Source organism: Lissotriton vulgaris, chromosome 12, assembly GCF_964263255.1.
Source record: "Lissotriton vulgaris chromosome 12, aLisVul1.2, whole genome shotgun sequence".
NCBI classification, from domain to species: domain Eukaryota; kingdom Metazoa; phylum Chordata; class Amphibia; order Caudata; family Salamandridae; genus Lissotriton; species Lissotriton vulgaris.
Genome location: NC_141700.1, coordinates 81,456,708 through 81,484,627, shown reverse-complemented (window position 1 = coordinate 81,484,627; position 27,920 = coordinate 81,456,708). Strand labels below are relative to the sequence as shown.

Here is a 27,920-nt window from a genome sequence, read left to right as displayed (position 1 = left end):
GTCATGTTATTTAAAGAGAAACTATGTCCGTGGTGGTCATGTGACCAAGAGCCTGTGTGCTCGAAACGCGTCTTCTTTGTGCCCATTAAAGAATACCTGATAATCTACCCGGCTGGAGTGGCTTGTGATTCCTTCACGTCGCTGTGCAGGAGGTTCGAGTGAATATATATATATATATATATATATATATATATATATATATATATATATACATATATATATACACATATATATATATATGTATATATATATATATATATATATATATATATATATATATTTATATATATATATATATATACACATATATATATATATATATATATATATATACTGTATAGAATATTAACAGAGAACCAAAGTATACCTTCTTGAAATAGACGTTTCAGAACAGCTTGTCCCACTGCAGTGTCCTCTTTCCACGCAGTTTCCAGACAGTAGTGCTTGGTAAATGAATGCACACTCATCCACGTCGCCGCTCTGCAGATGTCGGGCAGAGACACTCCTGCGAACAAGGCCATCGATGTCGCCATCTTCCTTGTGGAATGAGCATTCACTCTGGAATGAAGCGGCTTTCCAGCTTTTTCATGACATTTCATGATAGCCGATGATATCCATCTGGCGATACTCAGTCTTGACAGAGGGAGCCATTTCCTCTGTCCTTCAAATGCAATAAATAACTGTTTGGATTTGCGGAATGTTCTTGTTCGTTCAATGTAGAATTTCAAACATCTAGCTATGTCCAAAGAATGCAACGCTCTTTCTGCTTCAGATGAGGGATTGCTGAAGAAAGTAGGACAAAATAATTGGTTCGTTGAGGAGAAAAGAAGTAGGGACTTTGGGTATAAATGTAGGATTTGTCCGTAATATAACCCAGTCCTGGCGAAATTGAAGAAAAGGCTCTTCCACTGAAAAGGCTTGAATTTCGCTAACCCTCCTCGCCGATGTAAGGGCTAGCAGCAGGGCTGTCTTCCATGAGAGGAATTGTAAGTGTCTTGTGTATAGGCTCGAATGGTGGCCTCATAAGTTGCGTCAAAACTGTATTGAGGTGCCAGGGTACTGGCGGGCGCTGAATGGGTGGAAAAACTCTAAAGAGCCCTCTAACAAACTCCTTTATCAGTCTGTGAGACCAGAGAGACGGCTCATCTGGCACTCTCCTGAATCTTGATATTGCCGCCAAATGCACTTTCAACGAGCCATGTGACAGACCTGCTTTTGATAACGACAACAGGTAAGGCAGAAAACCTTCTGGGGGTACTGTCAACGGATGTAGACTTTGACTGGCACACCAGAAACTTGTCCATTTTGCTGTGTATGTCTTGTTGGTTGACATAGCTCTAGATTGCGATAGAATTTGTCTGCAGTCTTGTGGAATGCTCATGGCTTGGAATTCCCGCTCATGAGGTTCCATGCGGATAATTTTAGCGATGCTAGGTCTGGATGCAGAATTTGGCCGTTGCTCATCGAAATGAGGCTCTGGAATGTCGGGAATTGCACTTTGTTGCCTTTTGACATCTGCAGCAGATCTGAAAACCATGCCTGTCTTGGCAAAGCTGGTGCTATCAGAATGACATGACACGGTTCTGACCTCATTTTGCGAAGCACTCGCGGTATTAAGGGAATTGGTGGGAACGCGTAAGCGAACATTCCTGTCCAGTCTATGTGAAATGCATTTCCCTTGGAATCCCGCTGAGGGTACCTGGACGCAAACTGATCGCATTTCGAATTGTCCCGGGTTGCGAACAAGTCGAATGTTGGTGTGCCCCATCTTTGAAACACTCTGTGAAGCTGAGTGTCGTGCAGTTCCCACTCGTGCGACACACTCGCCGTGCGACTTAGGACATTTGCCCGTGTGTTGAGGATGCCCTGTATAAGCTGCACCTTAATAGAAATGTTGTGGCTTATCAGCCATTTCCAAATTCTTTGCCCCAGTGCAGAAAGTTGCTTGGATCTTGTTCCTCCTTGCTTTAGAAGATAAAACATAGTCGTGGTGCTGTCCGTTTAACTGAGCACCGACGAGCTCCGGATTCTAGGCAGGAAAGCTTGAAGTCCCAGAAACACTGCTTTGAGCTCCAACATATTTATGTGAAGCTGTGCTTCCCACTCTGACCAGTGGCCCTGGATCTCCAGCTCCTGAAGGTGCGCGCCCCATCCTTGCAACGAAGCGTCCGTCGCCATCACATATTTGTGATTCTGAGGTACAAAATTCAGACCCTGATTCAAGTTCTTCTGAACCTTCCACCATGACATGGCCACCTTCATACGGTGAGTGATGGTAATCCGATCTTCAAAGGTTCCTTTGGACTGAACCCACTGCTCGTCCAGATGCTCCTGCAAGGGTCTCATTTGAAGACAGCAGTTTGTAACCAGTGGGATGCAAGAGGACATCATCCCCAACAAGGATTTGTACATCCGCACAGAAGTGAACCTTTTTGTCTGAAGGGATGTTGCTAGGCCCATTATCTTTTTAATCCGTTCTTCGGACGGGTATGCTTTCGTTGCCTTGGTGCATTTCCATGCCCCTAGGAATTGAATACCCTGAGCTGGAATCAGTGAAGTCTTTTCCAAGTTGGTCCTTAGGCCTAACCGATGGAACAGGCGGAAGCAGCACTGAAGGGACCGCCTGGCTCCTGTGAATGATGGACCTGTCACCAGCCAATTGTCCAGATATGGGTAAATGCAATGCCCTCTTAACCTTAAGTGGGCCGCCTCCGGGGCCATGCATTTGGTAAACACCCTCGGGCCGATTTGAGGCCAAATGACAACACCTTGAATTGGAAATGGCGACTCTCCACAGCGAATCTTAAATACTTTCTGTGCTTCCGATGAATTGGAATACGGAAGTACGCATCCATGAGATCCAACGAAGCCATGAAGTCTTTCTTTTTTAACATTAGGAGGATCTCTTGCAACAAGAGCATTCGGAAGGGAATTTTCTTTATGTATTGATTTAGATCCCTCAACTCCAATACCTGTCTCCACTTCATAGTTTGTTTCTTCTCGATGAGGAAAAATGCGAATAGAAGCCTTTCACTCTGTGTTGTTGCGGTACTTCTTCTATAGCCCCCTTCTGCAAGAGTGATTGGACTTCCTTTTGCAGCTCCTGACGATGTTGGTGGTGTCTGAGCACCGGGGGATGATCTGGTGGCATTTCCACAAACTCTAGGGTATGGCCTCTGCTTATTACGTCCAAAACCCATTTGTCCGATGTTATGGACATCCAATTGTCGAAATAGTGAGACAGATAGTGGTCGTTTTCCAGGATCTGCTGTGTGGGGAGCGCCGGCCTGAGATCATTGTCGTCTGTTAGATTGTTGATTCTTTCCTCTATTGGAAGACTTGCCCCTAGACTGCTGCTGGAAAGAGGAGTTGGAGGGCCTATACTGATTGCCTGTATTGTATTGCCTATATCCTTGTTGGTTATAGGGCTGATATCTGTTGGATGGCTATGAAGACCTCTGATTAGATTGACCCCTTGCACCTCTTTTACGAAAGGACTGGAACCGTCCTTGCTGAAGGGATCCCAGCGCTCTAGCCGTATCTGTGTCTGACTTGATACCCTGTAGTGCCTCGTCTACATGCTTTCCAAAAAGATTTTCACCATCGAATGGCATGTCAACAATCTTCGCCTGCACCTCCGGACGAAAGGATGTTGCCTTTAGCCAACCCTGTCTCCGAAGTGAAACTGCTCCTGCCATCTGCCTGAAGGCCATAGAGGAAACATCCATGGCAATGTCAATGGATTCCGATGCCGACTTTGCCCCATCGCGGAGGATAGCAGCTGCCTCTTCTTTCTTATCCTCCGGTAGTGCAGACAGAATGGGTGCCAAATCCGACCACATTTGCCTGTTAAAACGGCTAATTAGGGCCATAGCATTGGCTGCTTTAATCGTAGAAACTGCCATGACCCCAAACCTCTTCCCGGCTCCATCCATCCTCCGTCCTTCTTTGTCTGGCTGCACCATTGAAGTAGCAACCGGATTCTTTAAATTCCTCTGCGCAGCCTGCGTCACCACCGACTCCGGTCTCTGGTGTCCTATCAGAAAGGCCGCAGCAGACTCTGGTGCTCTATATTTCTTTTCGATTCTAGGAACCGAAACCGCGATGAAGCCAGTGTCTTTAAAATTTTTAGGCCCTCTTCCCAAATGTGAGGAATAATCGGGATTGAGCGGGCAGATTTCCTGGCGTCATCTTTGAAATCATATAAAAAACATTCCGTTTCTTTAACCTCCATTTCCAAATCAAATCTCTTAGCCGCTTTTTCCATAATGTCATAGAATCCTCCAATATCCTGAGGAGGAGAAGTGGTTGGCGGCGGAGTAGGTGAAGGGACCGACGGCAAAATGTACTCATTCCATTCCTGCCCCGTAGAATCTTGTATAAGTTCACCATCCTCAGGTTGCTCATCATCATCAGTATCCGTCAGATCGTCCCTGATCGTTATCACTGGTGGTGATCTCACAAACTGCTCATGAGGAGTAGATTGGGTCTTCGGAGGTTGCGTTGTAGCTGCCAGCGGCGCATTTGCCTCTGGAAAACGACGATAATAGTCGTTAATCATGAACCTCAGGTCAGAGGCCAGAGAAACAGGTATGGAGATTGACTCTTCTCGCGACTCCTCTCGCGATTCTTCTTGTTGCTCATCATCCTCATTATAGTTACAAGTCTCCTGGAAAGATTCATATCTTGTAGATTGAGACTGAGCTCTCTCCTTGAAGAAAAACACCTACTCTTCATCGGTGTCCTGGCTCTTTATTCTAAGTTGTGAAGGGCTATAGGCCGCTCCTGACGACTCCTCCCCTTCTGAATCCTGTTCCAGCAAAGAAGATGGGGTAGAGGCGAAATCTGCGTCCACGACGTGAATTCTGCAGATTTGCTTATGGTCGCCGAACCCCTCGACGACTGAAATGAGCGAATGGAGGTCAAAATCTTCGACTGTGGTGATTTAAATGCCTTTGCCGTTGAAATTACACTCTTCGTCGACGGAGTCGTCGTCGACATAGCCATCGTCGACGGGACCGTCGTCGACTGGGTCTCCGTCAACGGGATGATCAAACTCGTCGACGTAGTAGTCGTCGACGCTGCCTTAGTCCCCGTCGTCGACGCAGCTGCCGTCAAAACAGTTGTCGTCGACGGTGAGGTAGTCGACGGGGCTAAAGACTTTACCACAGATTTTGCAGCAGAAACCAGGGAGCTTGTCGATGGAGCAGACCCTGCCCCTTTCTGACCTGACGGCTTCTTGAGGGGAGTAAGAGGGAGAGATGACACCTCCTTCCCCTTTGATTTAACCTTCTTAGGCTCCACCTTTTCCTCAGAATGTGAGGCCTTTCTCCCCGGAATCTGAATCTGATGCGGCCTGCTTCTTTTGAAGCCACAACAGCAAACGAGCCTCTCTGTCCCTCAGAGTTTTAGCAGAGAAGGTTCTACAATATTTACAATCCTTGGCCACATGCTTAGGATTAAGACAATATAAGCAGTCCTTGTGAGGATCTTCGGAGAAAAGCCTAGCCTTCCCACAGGATCTGCAAGGCCTGAAAAGCCTCTTTTTAGAGCTTTCAGCCATTATGAAAGAAAGTAGGTACACACAATACCTTAATCCAGATGATAAGATAGTTGAAATTAAAAGGTCAATAGTTCACACAGGAACAGCAAACTGAGCAGAGCTCAGGTAAACTCCTTTCTCACACGAAGGCGGTTGGAAATCTGAGGCAGGAAGATTCTGCTGGGGAGTGTGAGGGCAGGGCAGTAATGCTGATTGGCTGACTTTTGGAACAAACAATGAGGAGGTCTGGTTACCAACTACTACAGTCCCTATGGGCTTTTCTATGCAGTTTTCTTCTCTATGATACTGCTTTGGTCATTCGGTTACTGTGAGACTCCCACCATGACGACGGGGAAGATACAAGCATGTGAATCTATGAAAGATGTAATACTGGAGAAGCACAGCTCCAATACCAGTTTGTGCTGTATGCCTCTGTTTGGAAGTGGCCGGGAGGTGTGATCAGTCAATGTTGAAAAATTGGTGTTTTGTATCGGAACTAAATCAGGTTTCCCAAAGCATTCGTCCAGAGGAATAGGAGTTTAGTCCATGTCAGTCAGGCACTCCTGATTCCTGCCCTTGTCCAGCTCTTAGCTGATATCACGGAAGAGCGAATAAAGACAGCTGTGCAGTATTTGAGGCCACAAGGCAGTAGATGAGTAGGATTGATAAGGCAGGCCCAGCTAAGAGCACCCCTAATATGTCTAGTCCACTGCTGAGGCTCCGGTCCCAGCCTCTCTACTGAGGTTGTCCTCGGCTCTGCCCCCCGCCTCACTCCGTTACCCCTTTCTCGCACTTCCAACTGCATCTCACTCATGCACTACCTTCCCTCTACTTCTTTGAGTCCGTCATACTCAAGGGCATCATAGAGGGGGTAGGGAGAGGACGCATGTGTGTGGTCTTGGGAAGAGTTTCAGCGTTTTGTGGCAGCACCAGACTTGCAGAGGGCAGGTTGGGGAGAGCCATATTCTTGGAATAGTTAGCCGGATTAGGGAGAATTTTGGGCTCGGGATGTAAGGCAAGCCTTTCATCCTTCTGAAGTTGATTGACTGAGCACAAATGAGTTGGTAACAGTTCCTCAAGGTGTAACTTTTAGCTGTTAGCTTTTGTAAATGTCAAGAGAATGAATAGCCAGGAATACCTATGTGAAATAGAATTCCGAGAATCAGTCTGCTCTCACTAGAAGACGGGTGTCAGCACTGGAAGTAGAGTTTGGAAGGCTGACGTTCAGTGAGGGATATGTCAGCCCAGGGGCACGGGTATGAGGGACTTATAGATTAGCTTGCAGTGATCACAGAAAAGAAGCTGGTCAGTACTGTGGAGAACCTAGAGTGAATGGGGACATCAGCACTGGGGATTTGGAGGGCACAGAGAATAAACATTAGCACAGTTGGTTGGAGTTATAGCTCTGTGAAGAGGAGAAACTCAGCACATGGGTCCTGAAGGCTGATTTTCACTCCTACACACTGCGTTTCACATATTCCATCGCTTGAAATGCAGGGTATGCATATGCCCACAGTGAGGCGTACTCAGGTAGAGGTACAGTCTGAGCCCTGGCACATGCTGAGGGTGGCCGCAGATGCATTGTGGCCACCAGGACCTGGATTCCAACCCTAGGCCCCATATACTTGCAATGGTTGGAAGCAGGCAACCTGGGTTCAGGAGGGGCAAGAGTCTGGGCCATGCCATGTAAGAGTGGCTACTGAGGCTGGGGAGGTCATCAGAAACGTTCACTCCCTGGGTTCGTGTAGGAGCTTGTCATGAGGTAGAAAAGAAAAGTGGACAAGGGGACAGTGTGGAAGGTGATAGATGAGGTGAAAAGGCAAAGGAAATCAGAAGTTTGAAACGCAATAGAGCTGGATAAAAGATTGGGAGGAGGAGTGGGCAACTACGGAGGAGTGATATAGAGGAGGGAAATAAGGGAAGGACATAGAAGGGTCGGTAAGAATGGGATATGAAGTAGAGCAAGAGAGGCAGGCGAGTCACAGCATTAGAAAATGGACAAAGGATGTAGGAAAAACAATGAAAGTAAAGATGGTAGAGTAGAGAAAAGGAGAAAAGATAAATTGGGGACAGGAAAGTAAGAAAAGGTGCGGGATAGAAAAACTGAATAATAGGAAGGTCAGAAATAAAAAAGATGGAGAGAGAAGAAGAGTTGGGGGAGAGGGCGAGAGAAATGGGGAGATATGAGTGTAGAGAGAAAAGGGGGCAGGAATGAAGAGGATGAACTAAGGGAGTGAGAAAGTAAAAAGGAAGACGTGAATAAGCAAGAAATAGTGAGGGAAAGAAAGGGGTGTGAAACATAGAAAGGAGAGGAAAAAGGAAGGAAGATAACAACAAACAAAAGGTGATAGGTAACAAGAGGGGAGGGAAAATGACTGAAAGGGACAATTAGAATACTGTCAAGGCAACACTGGACACACTAGCTCAATGGGTTAATCTAGGGAAAGAAATGTATTAGTATAGTAGTTAAGTGCCTTTGCACAGGATTGCTGGGTAAGAGCCGTCATCTGATTGAGGGGGTTGTTTTGTATTTGTGTTCTTCAAATGCATCAAATTGAAAACTTGAATAAAACACATTTTTAAAAAAGGAGATAGGTAGAGAAAGGTGACAAATAAGGAGGTCCAAGATAATGAATGAGATGAGTAGGAGAGAAGCATAGTCAAGATATAGATTTGATAGAGAAAGGGTAGAATGAGAGAGAGGGGACAGATATTAAAGATAGCTTGGGGTAAAGAGAATGGTAGAATGTAGATTGAAGAGAGGAGACTGGATGAGGGAGAAGTAGTGGAGAGTGGAAAGGGAGAAAGAAAAGTGCGGAAGATAAAGAGGCGCAAGGAGACGGGAGGAACGAGATAAGGACAAGCGAGAGAGGAAGTGGATGGGAATAGGAAAAGTTGTGAGGAGGAGATAAGAGATTCATGAGGATAGTGAAGAAAGGAATGATAGGTAGAATGATTAGAAAATAAGAACAATGGTGACTTACCTGTAAACGGTGGTTCTCCAGTATTGGTGTCTTTCATAGATTCACATGCTTGAATATTCCCCGTCGTCGAAGTGGGAGTCCCACGGTAAATAAAATAGCAATAAACCAATAATATATGTAGATAAAAACATAATTACATACATTCCAAAACCATAAATACTTATAAGTACTAAGGTTAGCATTAACACATAGGAATACATAGAAGACAAGAAAACCTTTATAGCATATCCTTGTCATTATGTTAGTCCAAACTACAGCCAATCAGGCACAAGCACCCCTCTAGAACCTTCTCCTCAGAGGCTCAGGCCCTCAGATTTTCGTAGCACAAGAGTGACAAAAGAGTCTAGGAGGAGAAGCGAGCCTCTGAGGGGAGGTGGGTGGGTCGCATGTGAATCTATGAAAGACACCAATACTGTAGAACCCCCGTTTATAGGTAAGTAACAATTTTTCTTCTCCAGTATCGGGGTGTCTTTCATAGAGTCACATGCTTGAATAGAACAGTGAGCAGTAATAGCTGGCCGCAAGACAAAATAGTAGTGCTTAGCATGAAAATGCAATGAAATTACATAAGCAGCCAGACCGATATAGTAAAAAGACTGTACAGGCAGAGGGAAGGAAAGAGGCTCACCTTATTTAAAAAGATTACGAAGCACCGCTTGGCCCACTGCTGTATCAGCTTCGTTGATCGTCTCAAGGCAGTAGTGCTTTGTGAAAGTGTGCCTGCTGGACCACGTGGCTGCTCAACATATTTGGTGAATCGGCACACCAGCAAACAGGGCAGTAGAGGATGACATCGCCCTGGTGGAATGAGCTCTCACTGAAGAGGAAATAGTGAAGGAAATCCAACGTGCAATAGTTGGCTTGGTAACAGCACGCCCCTTGCACATGCGTCCATAAACAACGAACAGTTGATCAGACCTGCGAAAAGGCGCTGTCCTGTCGATGTAGAATTTAAGGCATCTTTTAACGTCCAAAGAATGCAAACGCTGCTCCGCTGGAGATTGGGGATTAGCAAAGGAAGTCTTTAAGAACAATGGTTCATTGAGGTGAAAATCAGTTGGCACCTTAGGCATGAATGCCGGGTTGGTGCGAAGTACAACACAGTCCGATTTGAATTGAAGGAAAGAAGGCTGAATGGTAAAGGCGTGGATATCACTCACGCGACGTGAGGAGGTCAAAGCAAGAAGAAGGGCCACTTTCCAGGTCAAGAATTTTAAATCAGTTTTTTGGATTGGCTCAAAAGGCGCCTTCATCAATTGCACCAAAACAACATTGAGATGCCAGGTAGGAGGACGACGTCGAATGGGCAGGAACATCCTGAACAGCCACTTGAAAAACTGTTGAATTACTCTGGAAGAGTAGAGAGAGGAGGACCCATCCTGTCGGAAACAAGATATTGCCGCTAGGAAGACCTTTAAAGTTGAGTGGGAAAGTCCTGATTGTGCCAACTGCAGAAAGAATGGCAGAAGCTGAGCAGGAGAGGAGTGCACGGGATGGATGTTGGCAGATGCACACCAGTGACAGAACCTTTTCCACTTTAGCTTGTAAGTCTTTACTGTGGACAGAGGTCTCGCATTGGCCAGAACCTCTACATGCTGGCGAAATGTTCGAGTGGGCCAATTCAAGGTGCTCAAGTTCCATAATTTGAGAGAGGAGGGGTCCAGATGACAGACCTGACCCATGTCCATTGTGAGGAGATACGCTCGAGGACGAAGGAGGATGGGTTTGCACTGTGAGAGAAGCAGCAGTTCCGAGAACCACGCTTGTAGAGGCCATCTGGAAGCGATCAGGAGAATGTGGTACGGCTGTCTCCGCATCTTCCACAACACTCTAGGAACCAGCGGAATCGTCGAAAAGCGTAGGCGAATAGATTGCACCAGTCCATCAAAAGGGCATTCCCGCATGACCCTTGATGGGGAAGCCAACTTGAATAAGACTGGCATTTCCGGTTCACAGGGCTCGCAAAAAGATCCATGTCCGGGCGACCATACAGCCGAAAGATGAAGTCCAGATTCGGCTGATGCAACTCTCACTCGTGGGTCGAGGACGCAGACCTGCTGAGGGAATCCGCTAGGATGTTGGAGATGCCTGGTAGATGAACCGCTGTCAGAGTGCTTTGGTGACGGAGTGCCCAGTCCCAGATACTCTGTGCCAACTGAGATAGGAGGGGTGACTTGGTGCCGGCCTGCTTGTTTACATAGTGCATACTGGTGGTATTGTCTGTTTGAATGAGTACCGATTCCCCCTGGAGGAGAAGATGGAAAGACTTGAGCGCCAGGAAAATGGCCATTAGTTCCAGTCTGTTGATGTGCCAGGAGCGTTGAGACAGGGTCCACTTGCCCTTTATGGATAGCCCCTGAAGATGTGCGCCCCAACCATCCAGGGAGGCATCCGTGGTAAGGACGAGCCGGAGCGATGGTTAGGAACGAAGTACCGGCTGCGATGTTTGACGGTTGAGCCCACCATTGGAGAGCAGAACTCATCCGAGCGGTCAACAGGACCAGATCGTTGAAAGAACCGGTGAACTGATGCCACTGTTTGTCCAGTCCCTCCTGAATTGGACGACTCTTGAGCCTGCAATTTGGGATCAGGAAGATGCAGGGGGACGCCATCCCAAGAATAGACTTCAATATACGAACGGAAACGGACCCTTTTGAACGGATGAAAGCCACTAGGCGTAGAATCCGCAGCAGACGGTCACGAGACACGAATGCCTGCTCCAGTGAAGTATCCAGAATGGCTCCTAGAAAGGTGCTGCATGGAGCTGGATCGACCGAGGGAGTGGAATAGAGTCGGACAGAATCGAGTGTCCAGAGACGCCTGATGACGAGATTGCGACTTGATGAGACAGTCGTCCAGGTAGGGAAAATTTGAAGTCCCTTAAAACGTAGATATGCCACCACCGGGGCCTGGACTTTCGTTAAGACGCATGGGGCGGAGTGAAGGCCGAAAGGCAGAACCTTGAATTGAAAGCCTCTGCGCCCTACCCGGAAGTGCAAGTACTTCCGGTGTTTTGGAAATATCGGCACGTGCAAATAAGTGTCCTGGAGATCGATGGTGGTCATGAAATCGTCCTTTTGAGGAGACCCCTGGTGAGAAGGTGGAAATCGTCTATTATAATCTTCTAGCATGTATTAAAGATTAGAAATGAAGGAGAGCGGTATTTGAGAGGTGGGAACCTGAACAGAAGGTTCCTCCTCATGAAAATAAGGATCTACCTGATCATCCTCATAGTCTTGACACAATGATGAGCTCCAAAGGGCTTCGAGCTGTCCGGAATACGTCTTCTTCCTCCACATCAGAACCAGAGTCCTGCTCCGAACCCGTGGCAAAAAGAGGTGATGGAGGCTGAGAATGACGTGGAATTGGAAGCTGATCCAAAGGTACCTGTCGCCGTTGGTGCAGAGGGTCAACAGCAAAAACCTTAGATCTGGATGAAGAAATCGGCACAGAGGCAATGATGCGAAGGTAGACGTCGACGACATTAACACCGCCGACGGGACAACCACCGTCGACGAAGCCGCCGACGGCAAGACCACAGCCGTCGACGACAGGACTACAGCCGTCGACAAAGCCGCCGTCGACAGCCGTCGACGGAGCAGTCGCCAACCGAGCACACGCCGACGAAGCTCTCTTCACAAGAGAGCGTCAACAAAGATTTCAATGTCGGTGAGATTGCCCTCTTAGACGTCGACGATGAGATTGGGATAGTCGACGAGATAGATTTGTAGCTCACACACACCATAGTCGACACGGACGACTTCGACGCAGCTGCCGTCCATGACCCACTGGCACAAGTCGTCGTCACGATCGTCATCAGAGAGCTGGAGACGGCAGATTTGGGCGTTGGAACGACCGTCTACGCTCCCGTTGACGATTTAGCAAGTTTTTTTTTTAGAGGAAACATGCGTAGAAGGAGCCGTGGACGCCTGAGAGTCAGATCTCGGGGGCGTAGGCATAGCAGGAGGAGGTGGAGACACAGCAGGAGTCTTCTGAAGTTGAAGTTTCTTCTTTTTCAGGAAAGGAGATGGCAAATCCTGCACACTGCTACGTTTAGAAGCGGCTCTAGACACACCTGACGCAAGGCTTTCTGTGTCAGAAAGAGGCAAATTCTTATCCTTCAACCTCTGCAACCACAGGAGGAGACGCCCCTCCCTGTCCTTAAGGGTCTTGGTTGAGAAAGTCCTGCAAATTTTACATTTTCCTACCTCATGCTCTGGATAGAGGCAGTAAATACACTTTTTGTGAGGGTCCTCAGAGAAGAGCCACAATTTCCCACAAGAAGCACATGGTCGAAACAAAGACTTCTAACTTTAGTACTTATAAGTATTTATGGTTTTGGAATGTATGTAATTAGGTTATACATATATTATTGGTTTATTGCTATTTTATTTACTGTGGGGCTCGCACTTAGACGACGGGGAATATTCAAGCATGTGAATCTATGAAAGACACCCCAATACTTGAGAAGATTCATTGTCACTGGGGTTCAGAGGTGCACAGAGCCCACTGCCCCCCTGTAACGGGTATCTTTTAATACCAACCCAAAAGTAAGGGGAGGTCAATTTCCTTCTGGCTTAGATTAGGGACTATGGTACCCTTGCTATGCCACTGATTCTGGGAGCTTGCATGTGGCACATACTAGCATATTAAGTTGTTGCTCGTCTTCAGTGCAAGCAGCCTTGACTGTAGTGCACAAGAACCATTATTGCAGCACATGAAGGAAAAATATTAGAGGGAACATTGCCACTGACACAAGGCAGTTTGATTCATAGTACAAAGGAACCACAGTAACAGCTGGCCAGGTAAAAAGAGAATTTAGTCGCTATCCGACTGAACAACTAAACTATTATAGAGGTGGACAAATGGAGGTTAAGGCGGTAAGAAAAGAAAAGTAATGGCAAGAGAAAGTCCAGCAATATTATAATCGTGAGACGTTATCTTTCAATCCTCCTTGGCAGCATAACTGATAGCTGCGGTGAAGGGAAATTTTACTGCCGCACATGCTAGCTAGACTAATACCTGCAGTAACTATGAGCAGAAAGATTTAACTTTGACTGCAAGAGTGACATTCTCCCTCCTCTTCGGTGTATCCAAGTTTTGTATGGCTTTTAATGTCATAAGAGAACTATTGTAAGCAGTGGAAAAAAAATTATTATGACAAAATTACAGGACATATATATTATCTCACATATCTGAATTATAGGGTTTTCAAATTGGTGGAAAACAAATTGCATTAACATGAATGCACTATGTTCTATATTGCAATTAATACTTGGAGAGCTACTACTGTGTATTTTATACAGTACATCCAAATCTTTCACATAATTACCTCACAGCCAGGATCAACAGGCTCAATTAAAATAAATGGATTTCAAACTTGAAGTGACTGATGTTTGGAAAAATGCAACACAAAAGGAAAAAGTAGGATTGTTTTCACAAATTGTTCACATGTATTACTTCTAGGAAAAATAGTGCACTTTGCTTTAATTGTATTCACAACAATCAATATTATTCCACTGTTCAGATCTGTATTGGCGAACAAGCATTCTTCATTGATAAAAACAAATACTAAACTCACAGATGGTACTCACCAAAACTCTTTCACTCATATTCTGACCAAATATAAATTTGGTGGCAGTGGCATCTGCGATGTTTGCAGAGTTCTCTAAACTGAAGAGAAATGCCAGTTAAAATCAGACCGCTTTTTTAGTTTACAGTTATGTCACAAAAGATGGAAAAGTGTTTTGGATTCCATTAAGTCCACTTTGGGAATCTATATGGTTAAAGAATTGGAGAATATTATTCTACCCCGTGCATTCACGCCCTTATGTGGCAAAAAAGTTATTGTTTTCCCATAATGCACCACCTTACTGTAAAGAAATTACTTCCTTTTAAGATTTTACCAGGAAGCATGCAATTACTGAAACCGGACTGTAGCGATGAACCCGTTTCTTATAAGCATTACAACCGCTGGTAAAATCTGACGGAACAAAAAAAAAAAATTCTATGCTGGATGAGCTTTCAAAATCTTGAATTTCTCATCCATTGTGATGGTAACACAACCAAAAACTGGAGAAAAAGAAATCACAACCAATTTCAATGCACCAAGTAAACGTGCACCCTTGCCAAGATCATTCGACATGTCAAACAATTGCGCAAAACTCAACATGGGAGTTATCAATGTTTTAAATTCTACTTTAATTCAAGACATGTTTTATTTCAGTTTGAAAAAAACAAAATAATTTTAAAAGAACTTGAGGTTTACAATACACCATTAGAAGTTAGAATTACAGTAAAAGATGGCAACACATTCGCTAGACATGGCATTTTTCATACATAAGATGTATATTTTATAATGTATATGAAAATATCTACTATAAACGTAATACATATTGACCTCTTCACTCCATCTTACCATTCCAGTAAGCAACTCTAGATGACGCATAATTAATTCACATTCATGCTCATTTGAGAAATTAGCAGTTACATGATGGTAAACTATATAGCACCTAACACAAATACACTTTCATATAATTATTAAAGTCATGTCTTGCTTTCCTGTACTAAATTCACAAGACTGATACTTTTTGAGCCCACCCTATCCCTAAAAAAGAATGAATCAATAGTATAAATGCACATTAGTGCTTTTGATTAGGAGTCTTCATCCATTAGTCAGCTGAATAGTCATAGCCCTTTGTTTCAGTCTACCACAGAATACAGCACTGGTTGGTCCCCCTCGGTGTGTTTAAGAACCTTTTATACAATGTGATCAGCCACATAAAAAATAGGGACATTTTTATCCAATGTTTTCTTTTACTTATTATTTCCCCCATCATTTTATTTGCTGTGTTTTTCAGGAGCCTAGAAGCTAGCTCTGCACACTGCTAATGGACAACCTGCTAGTCTTTTGTGTACTTTATTAACAACCCCAAAAGATTAAACCAATGTTTAAGCATGCCAAAGACCCTTTGAAAAAGGCAGTTTGTCTGTACATATGTTGGGCATCTGTGAATATATTTTTCCATTAAATACAATAAACAGCATAAAAATGTGGCGTCCCATGGCCATCCCCACTACTTGTGCTCCAAGTGCCTATCTTCACACACCTGCTACTCACAACACACTAGGTACACCCATTTTTTTCTCTAGACTTTTAGATTAACAATTCGGAAACGGGGGCAAGCCTTAAGGTGAAAAACAATTCTGTATTTACTAGGTAAAGCATTAAACGAAAGCAAACTTTCAGGAAAAAACAAAAATAAAAGCATCCCAGCACCAGTGAGGCTGACGACCAACAAATACTCATCAAAAGATTGTCTGAAAACACATGGGAAGAGTGGCTTAGCTGCTAGCTTTCGCATCGTTCAGTAAAAAAAAAAAAAATGTATTATTTTCTATGGAAGAACTTCTGACAGGCTGGTAGAGCCAGCTTGCGAGCTAGTCAACGACCAAATCCTAAACCCTATTCTGGAGAAATTTAAATCTGGTGACAGACTCTAAAAGGCAGTAAAAGCTATGAGGGCCACAGAAATGGTCATGGCAAATGCCCAAACATGGCTTATAAATTAAACCTATAAATTTTAATTTAGGAATATAACATTGCAAAATCATGTGGGTATAACCCAGTTTCATACAAAATAGGATTGTTACAATTTCCAGAAGACATAATATCCTGTGGTTTGACCTTTATTTATTTGTGTTTCTTTCACGTTTCTAACTGTTCACTAAGAGCCTGATAAAGACATTGGCAGTGTGGCACTTGGTTCAGTCCGCCGTTGCACTGCCAAGGTTGAGGTCAGACCGCCAGACAGATCATGAGTTTCCTCCTGTCTGATTTTGGGGTTCCTACAGCGGTGCCTCAGAAAACGGGCACCGCAATGGGAACATCAAAAGCAGCTCCTGCACGGCATGGGCTGAAAAACCTCCATGACATCGCCGGCGGTGAGGAAACTCATAATATGCTTGGTGGGACTGTGGCGGCCCTGCCCTATGCGGGCCATGCACACTCTTTAAAACATGATGTATCTACAATATGGGTTTCGAGCACCTCTCATCTTTTTCCTTGTTCCTGTTACTGCCCTTGTAACTTCCTGCTTTTGTTTAGTGAATAGGCCTAACAGTCCCTCTTTTTGGACTTTTGTAACCTCCCATGAGGACTGCCCCTATTAAATGTTCTTTTACTCGTTCTGTTATTTATGATATTCTGTGAGCACTCTTTTTTGTTTGCCAGCCCCTGCTCATTCGTGCGCGCGGCTTCATCTTTCGTCACGGCCGCCGTGTGCTCCTGCTTTATTTGTCATGAAGCAAAAGCCATTATAATTGAAAAAATCTCACTCCTTTCTGGTTGCGTGCTACATATCACTGTCAGTCATCGAGCTAAAGCAGACTCTACCATTTACATGCAAGGGGGAGACCGGGAGTACTTAGAGCAGAAGCCACATGTGCGCTTCTTCAATTTAATGACTGAACAAAACCAAAACAGCAGTGCTAAGGGCCTGCTTAGAGAGTCCGCCTTGGAGCCGATTCCGTAAAGCATTGTGGGTTTATTAATACAAGATGTTTGATACCGAACATCCCTATTTTCAGTGAAGCAATCAGGTAGCTGGGGAACTCATTTTCACCAGTGTCCAGCACATGTTTTAGAATGGCTTTCCTGTTCACTTGTACTGGTAGTAATGGAACTGACCAGCACAGGGGCATATCTGCATAGGCAGATATGTCCTCACATATATTATGATGCCCGTACCTTACATTCAGTGTTATGGGTCATGGCACACAGTGCCATGTTGCGTTTTCACTTTTGTCTGCACCAAAACAAGCAGCATATGCAGTGGCAGTCTTGAATGTGGGGGTGACACAATTCATGCTGCATGCCCCTGAAGACCCTTCTTTAGTACCTCATGCTCTAGGAACCAGGAGTAAAATATACTAGGGTCATATAGACAGTGCTACATGTATTGCCAATTGGAGGAAACAATTGTATAGTTTTGGGAAAGAGATCTGGCGCTGGGGACCTGGTTAGCAGGAACCCAGTGCACTTTCAGTCGAAATCACAATTAAATACCAAGGAAAAAGTGAGGGTGACCATGTCAAAAAGGGGCACTATCCTAAAGGGTACAGCCTTGAATTTCCATTATGTAATGCATACATAATGGGACTAACTGATAGATGTGTGACATAAGGTTGATTGTTGCAGTCTGTTCTACAATAGTAATTGCAGTTTGTAAACTAAGAGCACTAAACTCCCACCTTTCACTGTATTCCACACAGAGAGTTTCTAGTCTAATATTGTGACGTTGAACGACTATCTCAATGAGTTATTTGGGGATCTTGGAAGCAGTAGCACTTCCTACACTAATAAAACAGGCTCTTAAAAAAACAGAGGAATACAAACAAACGTGTATCAGACCACTGACAACACAAATATAATCAATCTGGTGGGATGCTAACCCTTTAAACACTTACAGAGAGATTAAAAGGGTTCCACAGGGACCAAGATTCTTTTACTTCCCGCTATTAAAGAAATTGACAAACATCCTAATAAAACCTGCTTACAAAATGCATAAGAAAACAAGGAGAAATTAGAAGATTAAGTTACACAAATTAACTCGCCCTCACCAGAAGTGATGGACTAAAACCTCCAAATCTTAAAGCAAGTGCTACATGGCTGTCCACATTACCTGTTTAGAGCATGAATGGCCTGTTTCTAGATAAAATATTTTGTCACCATGCCATTAAAATATATAGAGCATAATCTTTGCCTACCCAATGAATGTGTGGACTGCTGAGTGGTAACATACCAAGACATAGCTGTGGAGTGATTACTTTTCTGAAGATATTCAATCTAGCATTCATTTCAAGTCAGCCATAAGCGACTTCACTATGCTAAGAAATTGATGCAAAGCCCAACACATTCTAAATATATTATCCACACATAGATTCAATTCAAATTAAGTAATTTAGTGAACACCAAGGAAAGTTTATCAGCAACCCAGATGTGCAATATGGATTTAAATGAGATACCTAGGACTCATGTTTAAGTAACTGCAACAATTCATGACATCCCTGTACCTACCACAAAAAAATTCAGTTAGTGTACAGCACAGGTACTCTGTTATGTGCCCGGGTTAGGCCCATGTAGTGAAGCAGCTAATTTCTTACAATGTCCTATGCCGTGACCTTTTACACATATTTGCGTGCATGACAATGTTGGATTTGTTTCTCTGAAACTACTTTGTTTACACATCTAGCGTCGTGCAACATTATCAAAATGCCTTGATCATCATGTGTAAGCCCCTTATATGCACACTGTACAAATGTCATTCTATCTTCATCCACCGGCGACAGGGCTACCTACATATCCATAACATCACTAATCTAGTCACACATCGCAAGGCTGCTTTCTATTATAAATAAAGAGAATCCCAATAGATCAGCAGAGGAGGCACTTCAGCTGACACCAGGGGTCCCTGCATGCTGAGACTTCACCACGCAGTGGTCTCACATCTCATAAGGGGTGTCCAGTTCGTGACCAAGATGGGGTGTTTCATTCTCTCTCACCAGGTAACGGGGTTGGATCGTCCGTTAGGGGATTTCTTGGCTTCACACCTGCGTACACTCAGAGTAGGGTTTGCATAGTAGGAGTACGCCTGATTACTGCCTTGGTTATATGCCTGCATATATACACTGTTTTAGCACCATGGTAGAACTATATCTACTCTTTAGGTGCTTGTAATCACTTTCACCTGCTTCTGTCTACTGATGATTGAAGATTGCAAAAAGAACAATTGATGGACAGAATGCAGAACACAATGTCATACATTCACCCCAGTACAGAGATCTGGGCCTAAATACATCATTTTATTTGCTCACTGTGCCATTCCAGTTTGGACCCAGCCATATGCAAATCAGTCTTGACCCTGCGCCCAATGGGAACAGTCCAGGACGAACTGCCAGGCCAGGTCCTTCCCTGACTGGAAACAAGCATCCTAGGAACGGTTTCGGGCTTTTAGCCCTCATCAGCCAGGATAGCTGGACTCCAGTGGCATGGAGAGCACGGGACCCACGTTTGGGCATACCCTTCCCATTCGAGGTGACAAACGCAAAAAGATTATTGCAGCACATGTATTCTATACAAGAAAAACGTTGCTTTAATAAAAATATTGAAAACAGCCCACTGTGTATTCTGTATATTTCGTTGAGCACTAGTAAGCACGAGTGACTCCGCGAAAGGTTCTGATCAGTTTCCACTATCCCTGAGGGGTCAGGGTTATGTTCAATGGTCGCTCCCTGGTACGTTAAAGATTACAGGAATGTGTTTGCATGAGCTGAAAGCAATTTTGTACTTGGCAGCCATCTTAGTTAACCATGTGCCTTTTCCCTCTTCCAGAGTCTTGCACATGCTCAGAGGAGCCTAGCTACTAGAAAGCACCTGCTCCTATTATAGTACTGTCAGACTATTCTTGCTGATGTAAGGAGAAATATATCTCCTCCCACTTTGAGCATGCACATTTTGTATACCCATATTAGTCATTTTGCATGCTGGTAAGTGCCATGACCTCCCCTTGGGTTTATGCTGACTAATGTAACCTATGAATATATAAGGCTCCTGTTTTCTGTACTCCCTAGACTGTTTCATACAGAGGCCTAAGGGTACTGTGTGACGCAGTCTCCCTCATGTGAGGTTATTAAATGTTTTCTTGATAATACAGCGTCTGAGCCAATCTCTTCTTTGTTGGTTAAAAGAACCAGGTGTTTCAGTGAACCCCTGTAGGAGGTTTAAATTTCTTCAGTACGGTTAGGGGCGGCTTATAGTGGCACTGTGAGCTAGCTGGTCTTCAGGCCAACATATCCTGCGGGGTTCACCTGAATCAGTCTAGGCACCTCGCCCAAAGTTTATGTTGTCCAATAAACGCGCATATCCTACTGATTAGTAGGAACTACATGGCATAGCCAACATTGGTTGGACTCTTATTTAACCCCTTCGCTGCTCATGACGAGCTGAGCTCGTCATGAGGCACAGTGGAGCTGTGCTTATGACGAGCTGAGCTCGTCATGAACAGTGGGTTGGATGAGGATCCAGCACAGGAGGGGAAAACCCTTAGCAGCCAAGGTGTTAAAGATCTGAGTAGTTCAGTTGTACTTTTCTCAGAGAGCCCTACTAATCTCCAAACTGGGAAGGGAAGGGAAATACGCCTCAGCTGAGTAGGCATACCCTATGTATTGGTTGTAGGTTATTTTAAGCTTGTAGCATATAAAGCTTCTAAATTGTGTAAAACCCTATCTCCATAAATTAATTTAATAAAACTTTATTTTCTCTACACACAATATCCGTAAACTGAGAAACGAGTGAGGTCTTCGGAGAGCAGATAGATAGACTAAATATTACAGAAAACGGCAGACATGCAGTTAGTATGAAATTACTACAATACAGCCTCCCGGGAACAGGTGGTGACATTACCTTCGTGGTTGAAGCACACTAAGCATTCAGAACAGGTATTATACTCTTGGGTTACATTGCCGGCTGCTGATGACAGGGGTGTGGAATTTACTAAAATATCTACTTGTCCATGGGGCAGGTTGCTTCATAAATGTACTTGTCCGGTAACAAAATCCAATTGCCCACTTGGTGCCATGTACAGCAGCGACAAATTTTGGCCGCAATCTCATTATATAAGAATTCTGATACAGCCTCCTGGATTATGCCAGGGCTCATACCATAGTAGTATGTGAATACTTGCAATCCACTTATGTTGCCACATTTCCGCAGATCTACATACTGGGGCTGAAGGTAGTGATAAGCAATAGTTCCAGGGTCAGAGTGCCCTTTTGAGTCGGTGCAAACCTTCTAACTTGCATGTTTTAAGGGTATCAAAAACTCTTTTCTAATATATTCCCATACAGGGAAATGTTGGAAATTTATTCCTGACGATGGTAGACGTAAACCTACTTAGGAAAAAAGTGGTTGGAGGGAAAGTGAACTTGCAAACACTCAGATTTTTGCATGAGCAAATCTACACATGCATATTTGTCCATACAAAAATGCAGTTCACAAATATTTTCTAGGAGTACTATTTATTGTCCTACTTCTGTAAATTCTTGGGAATTCACGAAAAGCCGCATAACTACCCTTAATGCAAGGACATGTATCTTGGGTGCACTTTTGAAATTTTATTTAATAATTGGGCCCCTAACATAGTCTGGCGTTGACCGTGACCTTTTGTGTTTCTTAAAGTTCTGTTTCGGCTGGCTTCACTGTGAGTTGACAGCATTCCGTTCTTTCACAAGGAGCATATCGACACACAAAGTATTTTTGTTCATTGCCAGTTACTACTGTGGCAGTGTGTGCTTTTTGAGACCAAACAACTATTTTTGCTTTTGCCAATGTTTGTTATAAGGTTGAGGGCCTAGCAGCTTGCACCCCAATAAGGTTTTACAAATACCATGCATAAACAAGTGACACATTGGCGTAACTAAAAAGCTGACCCCTAATTTCAGACCCACTGGCTTTGCCAATGCTTGTACCCCCCCCCCCCCACCCCCCACCCCCCATAATCCTATTGACTGGTTACACTGATCTTCCATTATGAATATTTTTGGGAAACACTAGCATGCATCAACACGTTACTAAATGATGATGCAAAGAAAGGGTACCTGAAACTTAACAGTAGTTTAGCAACATTTTTTTTCCAGCTTTCAGCTTTCATTTTTTTAATGAACATTTTATTTTGAAAGTAATGAATCAATTGTGATTTCAGGCTTTTGCAAAAATTTGCATCAAATCAGAGAGCATTCCGGGAGCATTATACATAGCTTAATTTTGCTAAACTTTGAACACGTGTGCAACATTTTTGTACTGGAACCACTGTCAGCAGTGTAGTTGGCACTTACAATATTTAATTAGAGTACTCACCCTAATAATAAAGGCTTTTAATTAATGAACCATAAATACTAGTTTGAACAGCAGTAACATATGGGCAAAAATATTACCTTAACTGCAGATAGTCTCCTTCCCTGATCCATAATGTGGTACTGCAAACTGGCAGCCAAAGGGTTTGTGCTGCAGGGGGTTGGGCCTACTTGTCCCAAGGACAAAATAAACATTAAAACTTGGTGCCCTTGACCCCAAACAACATGTCCTGGGAGTCGGGCTATAGGAATTCCACATCCCTGTGATGTTCGCACAAAATTGTTTCACACTTACAATGAAGATGAAACAAGAGGAATACTTTCCATATGTGGATACAGAAATTCCATTAAACTACCAGGAATACATAAATTAGTTTAAAGGCACCCTTCCCCATACAGTAGAAAATGTGAGACTGAGTTTGCTCAGTAAAGAAGGAGCAACTTGGCCAGTCCTGGTTGCTTATACACTACATCCCAATCATGATGATTTAGATGCAGTGGAAATAACACTATACAAAGATTTAGTAAAACTTTAAAGAAACCTAATGCAATACGTTATGCGAACACTGACAGTTAATGATCGGGCAGCACAACCACAACTGGCTGCTACGGGCATCGCACTTCAGACTACATCCTTAAAAGAGGACAAACAAAAGACTCCTAAACCTCAATTAAAAAAGAAGGTATCAGGGATTAAAATAAGACATGCCCAGGCTACTGAGGACTCTGCATCGGAATGAGGATTGGGGGAGTGACAAGGCTGGAAAGCGAGACAGAAGTCACAACAGCTTCACGGAACCGGATGGATTATCTGGTGGTGGTAGAGCTGATTAAGCATTTCACAGTGGAAACACCTGATACAAGGGTAAGTGTCCAACATTGTTTATACAAATAACAATCCCAATGGACGGGGACATACTCCGGAACATCAAGGCTCTCTGGGAGAACCGGACACATTGTTACGATATTCTTTTGGCTGAAAATGATTGGCCGTCTGAGTTTGCAATGAAATGTCCACTGGGAGAATCTAATTTTACCTGCTTTCTCTGACCTGGTTCCAGAATCAGTTAAACATTCATACGTGCAGGAGTCTACGTTAGAGCTAGCTCCTGCACTATACCGCAATCATGTTTTGTGGGATGACGAGTCACCTCATCACGAGATCCCAATAAAATCAACACTCAGCCACGGACACAGTACTCAATAAAACATGAAGCTAAAAAACAAGTTGGGGAAATCCTAGAACAACTTGAATACCAGCGTGTAATAGAAAATTGCACCTCATCAATGAATAATCCTTTGTTTCCTGTAATGAAACCAGAGGATTCCTACAGTCTAGTCTTAGACGACAGACATTTGAACACTTCCACACGCACATTTGCAGTACAAAATGTGCATTGTGCCACACTATAGAATAACATTGTGCGGAAGAAATACAAAACAACACTAGGTATCTCAAATGGATTTTTCTTCCAGAATATAGTGCCCGAAAGCAGATATTTGACAGCGTTTTCAGCACTTGGTTCACAGTGTCGAGGGTATAAGAACAGCCCTGGGCAGTCTTCAACCAGGGTTACAGAGTTACTTCAAAATTTTGATGAGAAGACATTGTCCTTTGTAGAGGATATTTATCTGACAGACGTTGAGTTAATGGAACACTTGGCTAGAGCGAAACACATCTTTCTTGGGTTTGCTCACCTGGGTTACAAATGTAATAAAAAAATATATAAATAACATGCTCACTTCAATGTCCTGTTTCTACGATAAGAATTGTCAAGTGAAGGCAAAAGCCTACCGACACCTTTTCTTTTTTAAATGTGCACTGCTCCAACCTCCATCAACTGAAGGGACTACAATCCATTTTACGATTTGTGAATTCTTGTAAAACATACATTTGGATTACACAGAACAGGTAAAACCATTCTAAGATTTAATAAGACCTGATTTTTCAATCAACCACGGAACACGGGAACATACCAATATATTATGTTCTCTACAAGCTGATATGATAGCTTCCAAACATTTACACACAAGTGTAAACACAACTAACCTGGTGATCGGCGTAGTCGCTGGATCCACCGGGTACACCACTTTCAATGAAGATGATACAATACCTATTGCATACACATCTCATTTGTACACGAACGCTGAAATGCGTTTTGCACCCAATGAGAAGATTCTCACAGCTGTACAGACTGCTGTAATGAGAGAGAGACCACCCGCTCAAGGTAAGCGAATAATTGGCAGCTAACGTTAGCGGTCGGTTACAAAATCAAGCGCACCAAATGCCAAAGCATTACATCCACGATGGATTCAATGGGTTAACTCTCTCACTGCAACAGATTAGATTAGATTCTACCCTACAAGCACAAGCATTCCTGCAAATCGAACAGAATATGCTCTGCCAAATGAAATAATGCCTATAGATCGATATGAATATATCATTTATACACATTGGTCTGCTCTACCTGCCATACGGACACACCACCAATATTCTGTGGCTTGCGCAATCGTAAAGGGGCACACGAATGACGAAAAGTTCGATCCTGGAAAAACACACACAGTCACTAGGGGACTGTACAGCGCAGCTGGCAGAACTCAAAACCCTAATGCTGGCACTACAAAGTACGGAGCACGAATTCCCCACACTTATAGTGTGTGATTCATACTATTGTGTCCAGTCCTATAATGAATATTTTCACTATTGAGGCCATAATGGATTTCGAGATTCCAAGGGTTGCACAAGCTGCTTTCGGAACAAGCGTCAATGTTGAAAGAATGCTTGCCACGGGCTCAGGTCATTCACACATTGAGTCTTCAACGTGTTGGCATTCACGTTGAAGGGAATTCCATGACCCATGAAGCAGCTAAAGCAACAGTCCATACTGCTATCGTTGCTGCAATCACTCATTCAAGTACGAGAATGGACAGAGACATCATGGTGGCTGTAAATGCTGCTCGCAAAGACACTCACCTGCCGAAGGGCTTGCCACTCAAGTACTCGTACAAGTTAGATGCACAAAACATTCTGTATGCTCAGATTCCAGGAGTAGGGGGATGGAGTATTATCAAACACTGATTGCAGATTGGATTTAATACTAGCTGCACAGGAGTGTCTGGGATCAGTACAAACAGGGGTCACTGCTATAGTCTCATTACTGAAGCATCACTATTGGTGGCCTGGTCTTACAAAACAGATCAAGGACTTTGTTTTCAAATGTGACATCTGCCAGCAGATGAATGGTTCCACCATAGCACGTCCTCCACAGACACCTCACTGGCACACTACATTCTGACCAGAGCCCGGCGTTTAGCTCTCGGGCTTACAAAGAAGCTATGAGAAGTTTGGGTGAGGCCTTGCGGTACTCCTACGCCTACCATTCTGAGGGAAATTCGGTAGTTGAGAGGAGAAACCATGACTTAAAGCTGTCCTTAACAGCAAAGTTATCAGGCTCAGGTGGCATTTGGGCCAATCACCTATTTGTGGTTCAGAGGGCACTCAATAACATGCCAAGAAAATCCCTAGGGGGTCAAACTCCTAATGAACTCCTGTTTGGTGTGAGGACGTGGGTACCAGATCCCGATAATGTCAGCACAGTGGAATACAATTGGACATCAATGAACATTTGGCTGTTTTACATGAACTCAATGAATTTCGGGGCGCTCAAAGCAAAGGTCAAGTAAAATGCACTACCACTGGGGAAGTGAAGGTTGTACTAGCAATAACTGCTTGAGTTTCGATGATTGGGGACCTGGTCACAGAAAAAATTGTAGACAAGAAATAATTTGGGCCATCTTACGCCTGTTCCTATCCTGGTTGTCAAAGGAACCAGAACTATACTTCTTCCGCCCCTTGCCAGTCGCAGAGACAAAAGGTTTGTCTCCAATGATCTGATCAATCTACACTATGTGGCCGATTCTCAAAAGTAGGCGTGTAGGCTCCAGGGTAGCTTCCAAACTTCTCTCGCTACCGCTTAGGAACTTCAGATGGAAGCTTTAATAACTAGAGAAGATTAAACTTTCCAAATAGAAGCTGTAAACAACAACAATGAAGTATTAATCCTTCCTGTTGAAACAACAACCACTGTACAATCAACAAGTACAGAAACAAAAATTTTGATTAGAAAAATTGACGTCTACGTGAATATGCCACAGATTGAGCCATCTCCCAGTTCAACAAAACCTACTGAGCTGCCAAAAATATACTGCATCTGGGTATTTTGTGCATTATGATGACTTCTCATCAGATTCAAGTGAACCTGAGCTGCCAGCACGGCCTCCCCCTTTCAAGCTACGAGTGAGTGCTTTCTATCTTTGGCTAAAAAAGGCACTTGTTCCTTGGATGCATCTCTGGATTACATTCGGATTCCTATTCCTGGTCCTCTGGATTGGTTTGGTGACTGTCTTTTTCCTACTTCTGAATGGACACCATCTCCTAGAACACTCTGCAGCCCAACTTGTGAACTTGGTTCTGAAACCACATGCATCATCGCACCGTGAAGGGACCTGTCCCTGGTGAACATTACAGTGGCTCTAGTCCCTGAATAGTGTGGGACAGGGTATTGTATGATGATTATAGTCCAACGGAACTTTTACAGATAGCTTATTTGTTTAAGATTTCCTTAAATTACGACATCACCCCTAGTACTTTCTCTGATGATTAGTACATTGAAACTGCACAATTTGCTTGCAGATCTAGAGTGATCAGCTGCATTTTTTAATGATGAATTGTATGATGGCACATCTAATTTTGGCGACCTATTTTATCAACATTATGGTCCCCATTTTATGCACAAAGCTAGTATCCCACGGGCTGTTTACAATTAAATTCGATGGGAATACTGCCCAACACCGCCAAAAGGAGGTTCAAAAACATCTGCACTAAAGTTTGCTTATTTTTCTGGTTTTGAAACATCAGGCCCAGCCTCTTATTACTATAGGCTAGCACTGACTTTAGCAAAGAAAAATATGCTAAAAAACACCAAGCTGATACACTCTGCTTCCTTTATTTCCCAACTGTCTCATGAATGTTTCGACTTTTGAACGACACCACACACAAAATGTGTCTGGGGAACAAAAGAATAGCAGGTTCAGGGAACTGAGGCCTTATTCAGAGTATGTTTCATACCACATCAAATTATTTTCCTGGATAAAACAGTGCAACAGACTTCCTGTCTTGAAATAGCCAAAATGAAGGATTTGAACATACCTTGCTTTCCCACATTCTCACGATTTTAGAATTGGCAGCACTTCACACACTACAGCGAGGATACACTAGATACCATGATATGTAATGGTTCTTTCAATTTATCAGATCCCAATTGGAAGGGATGGTTGGTTTGACATAAGGACACAAATGGGTGTCAATTTAGATTCCTGGGCAACACCAAAGGGTTTTGGTTTAATAGACTTGATCAGCGATATGTATAATCAGAACACTTGGGGTGGTGAAATCATATAGTGTTGGTAAGTTGTGCCTTTAT

At 43.7% G+C, this 27,920-nt stretch overlaps 1 protein-coding gene across 2 annotated transcripts in view; it reads right to left on the bottom strand.

The window, feature by feature from the left end:
• Positions 1 to 27,920, bottom strand: part of RANBP3 (RAN binding protein 3) — a 387,515-nt gene that overhangs the window by 93,973 nt on the left and 265,622 nt on the right. For both annotated transcript variants that reach the window (XR_015302612.1, XM_086947244.1), the window contains exon 12: positions 14,121 to 14,199. Coding sequence is in view for 1 of the 2 variants with exons in the window: in XM_086947244.1 (XP_086803370.1) it covers positions 14,121 to 14,199 (79 nt within the window). In the remaining variant the exon portion in view is untranslated. The remainder of the gene's footprint in view (positions 1 to 14,120; positions 14,200 to 27,920) is intronic.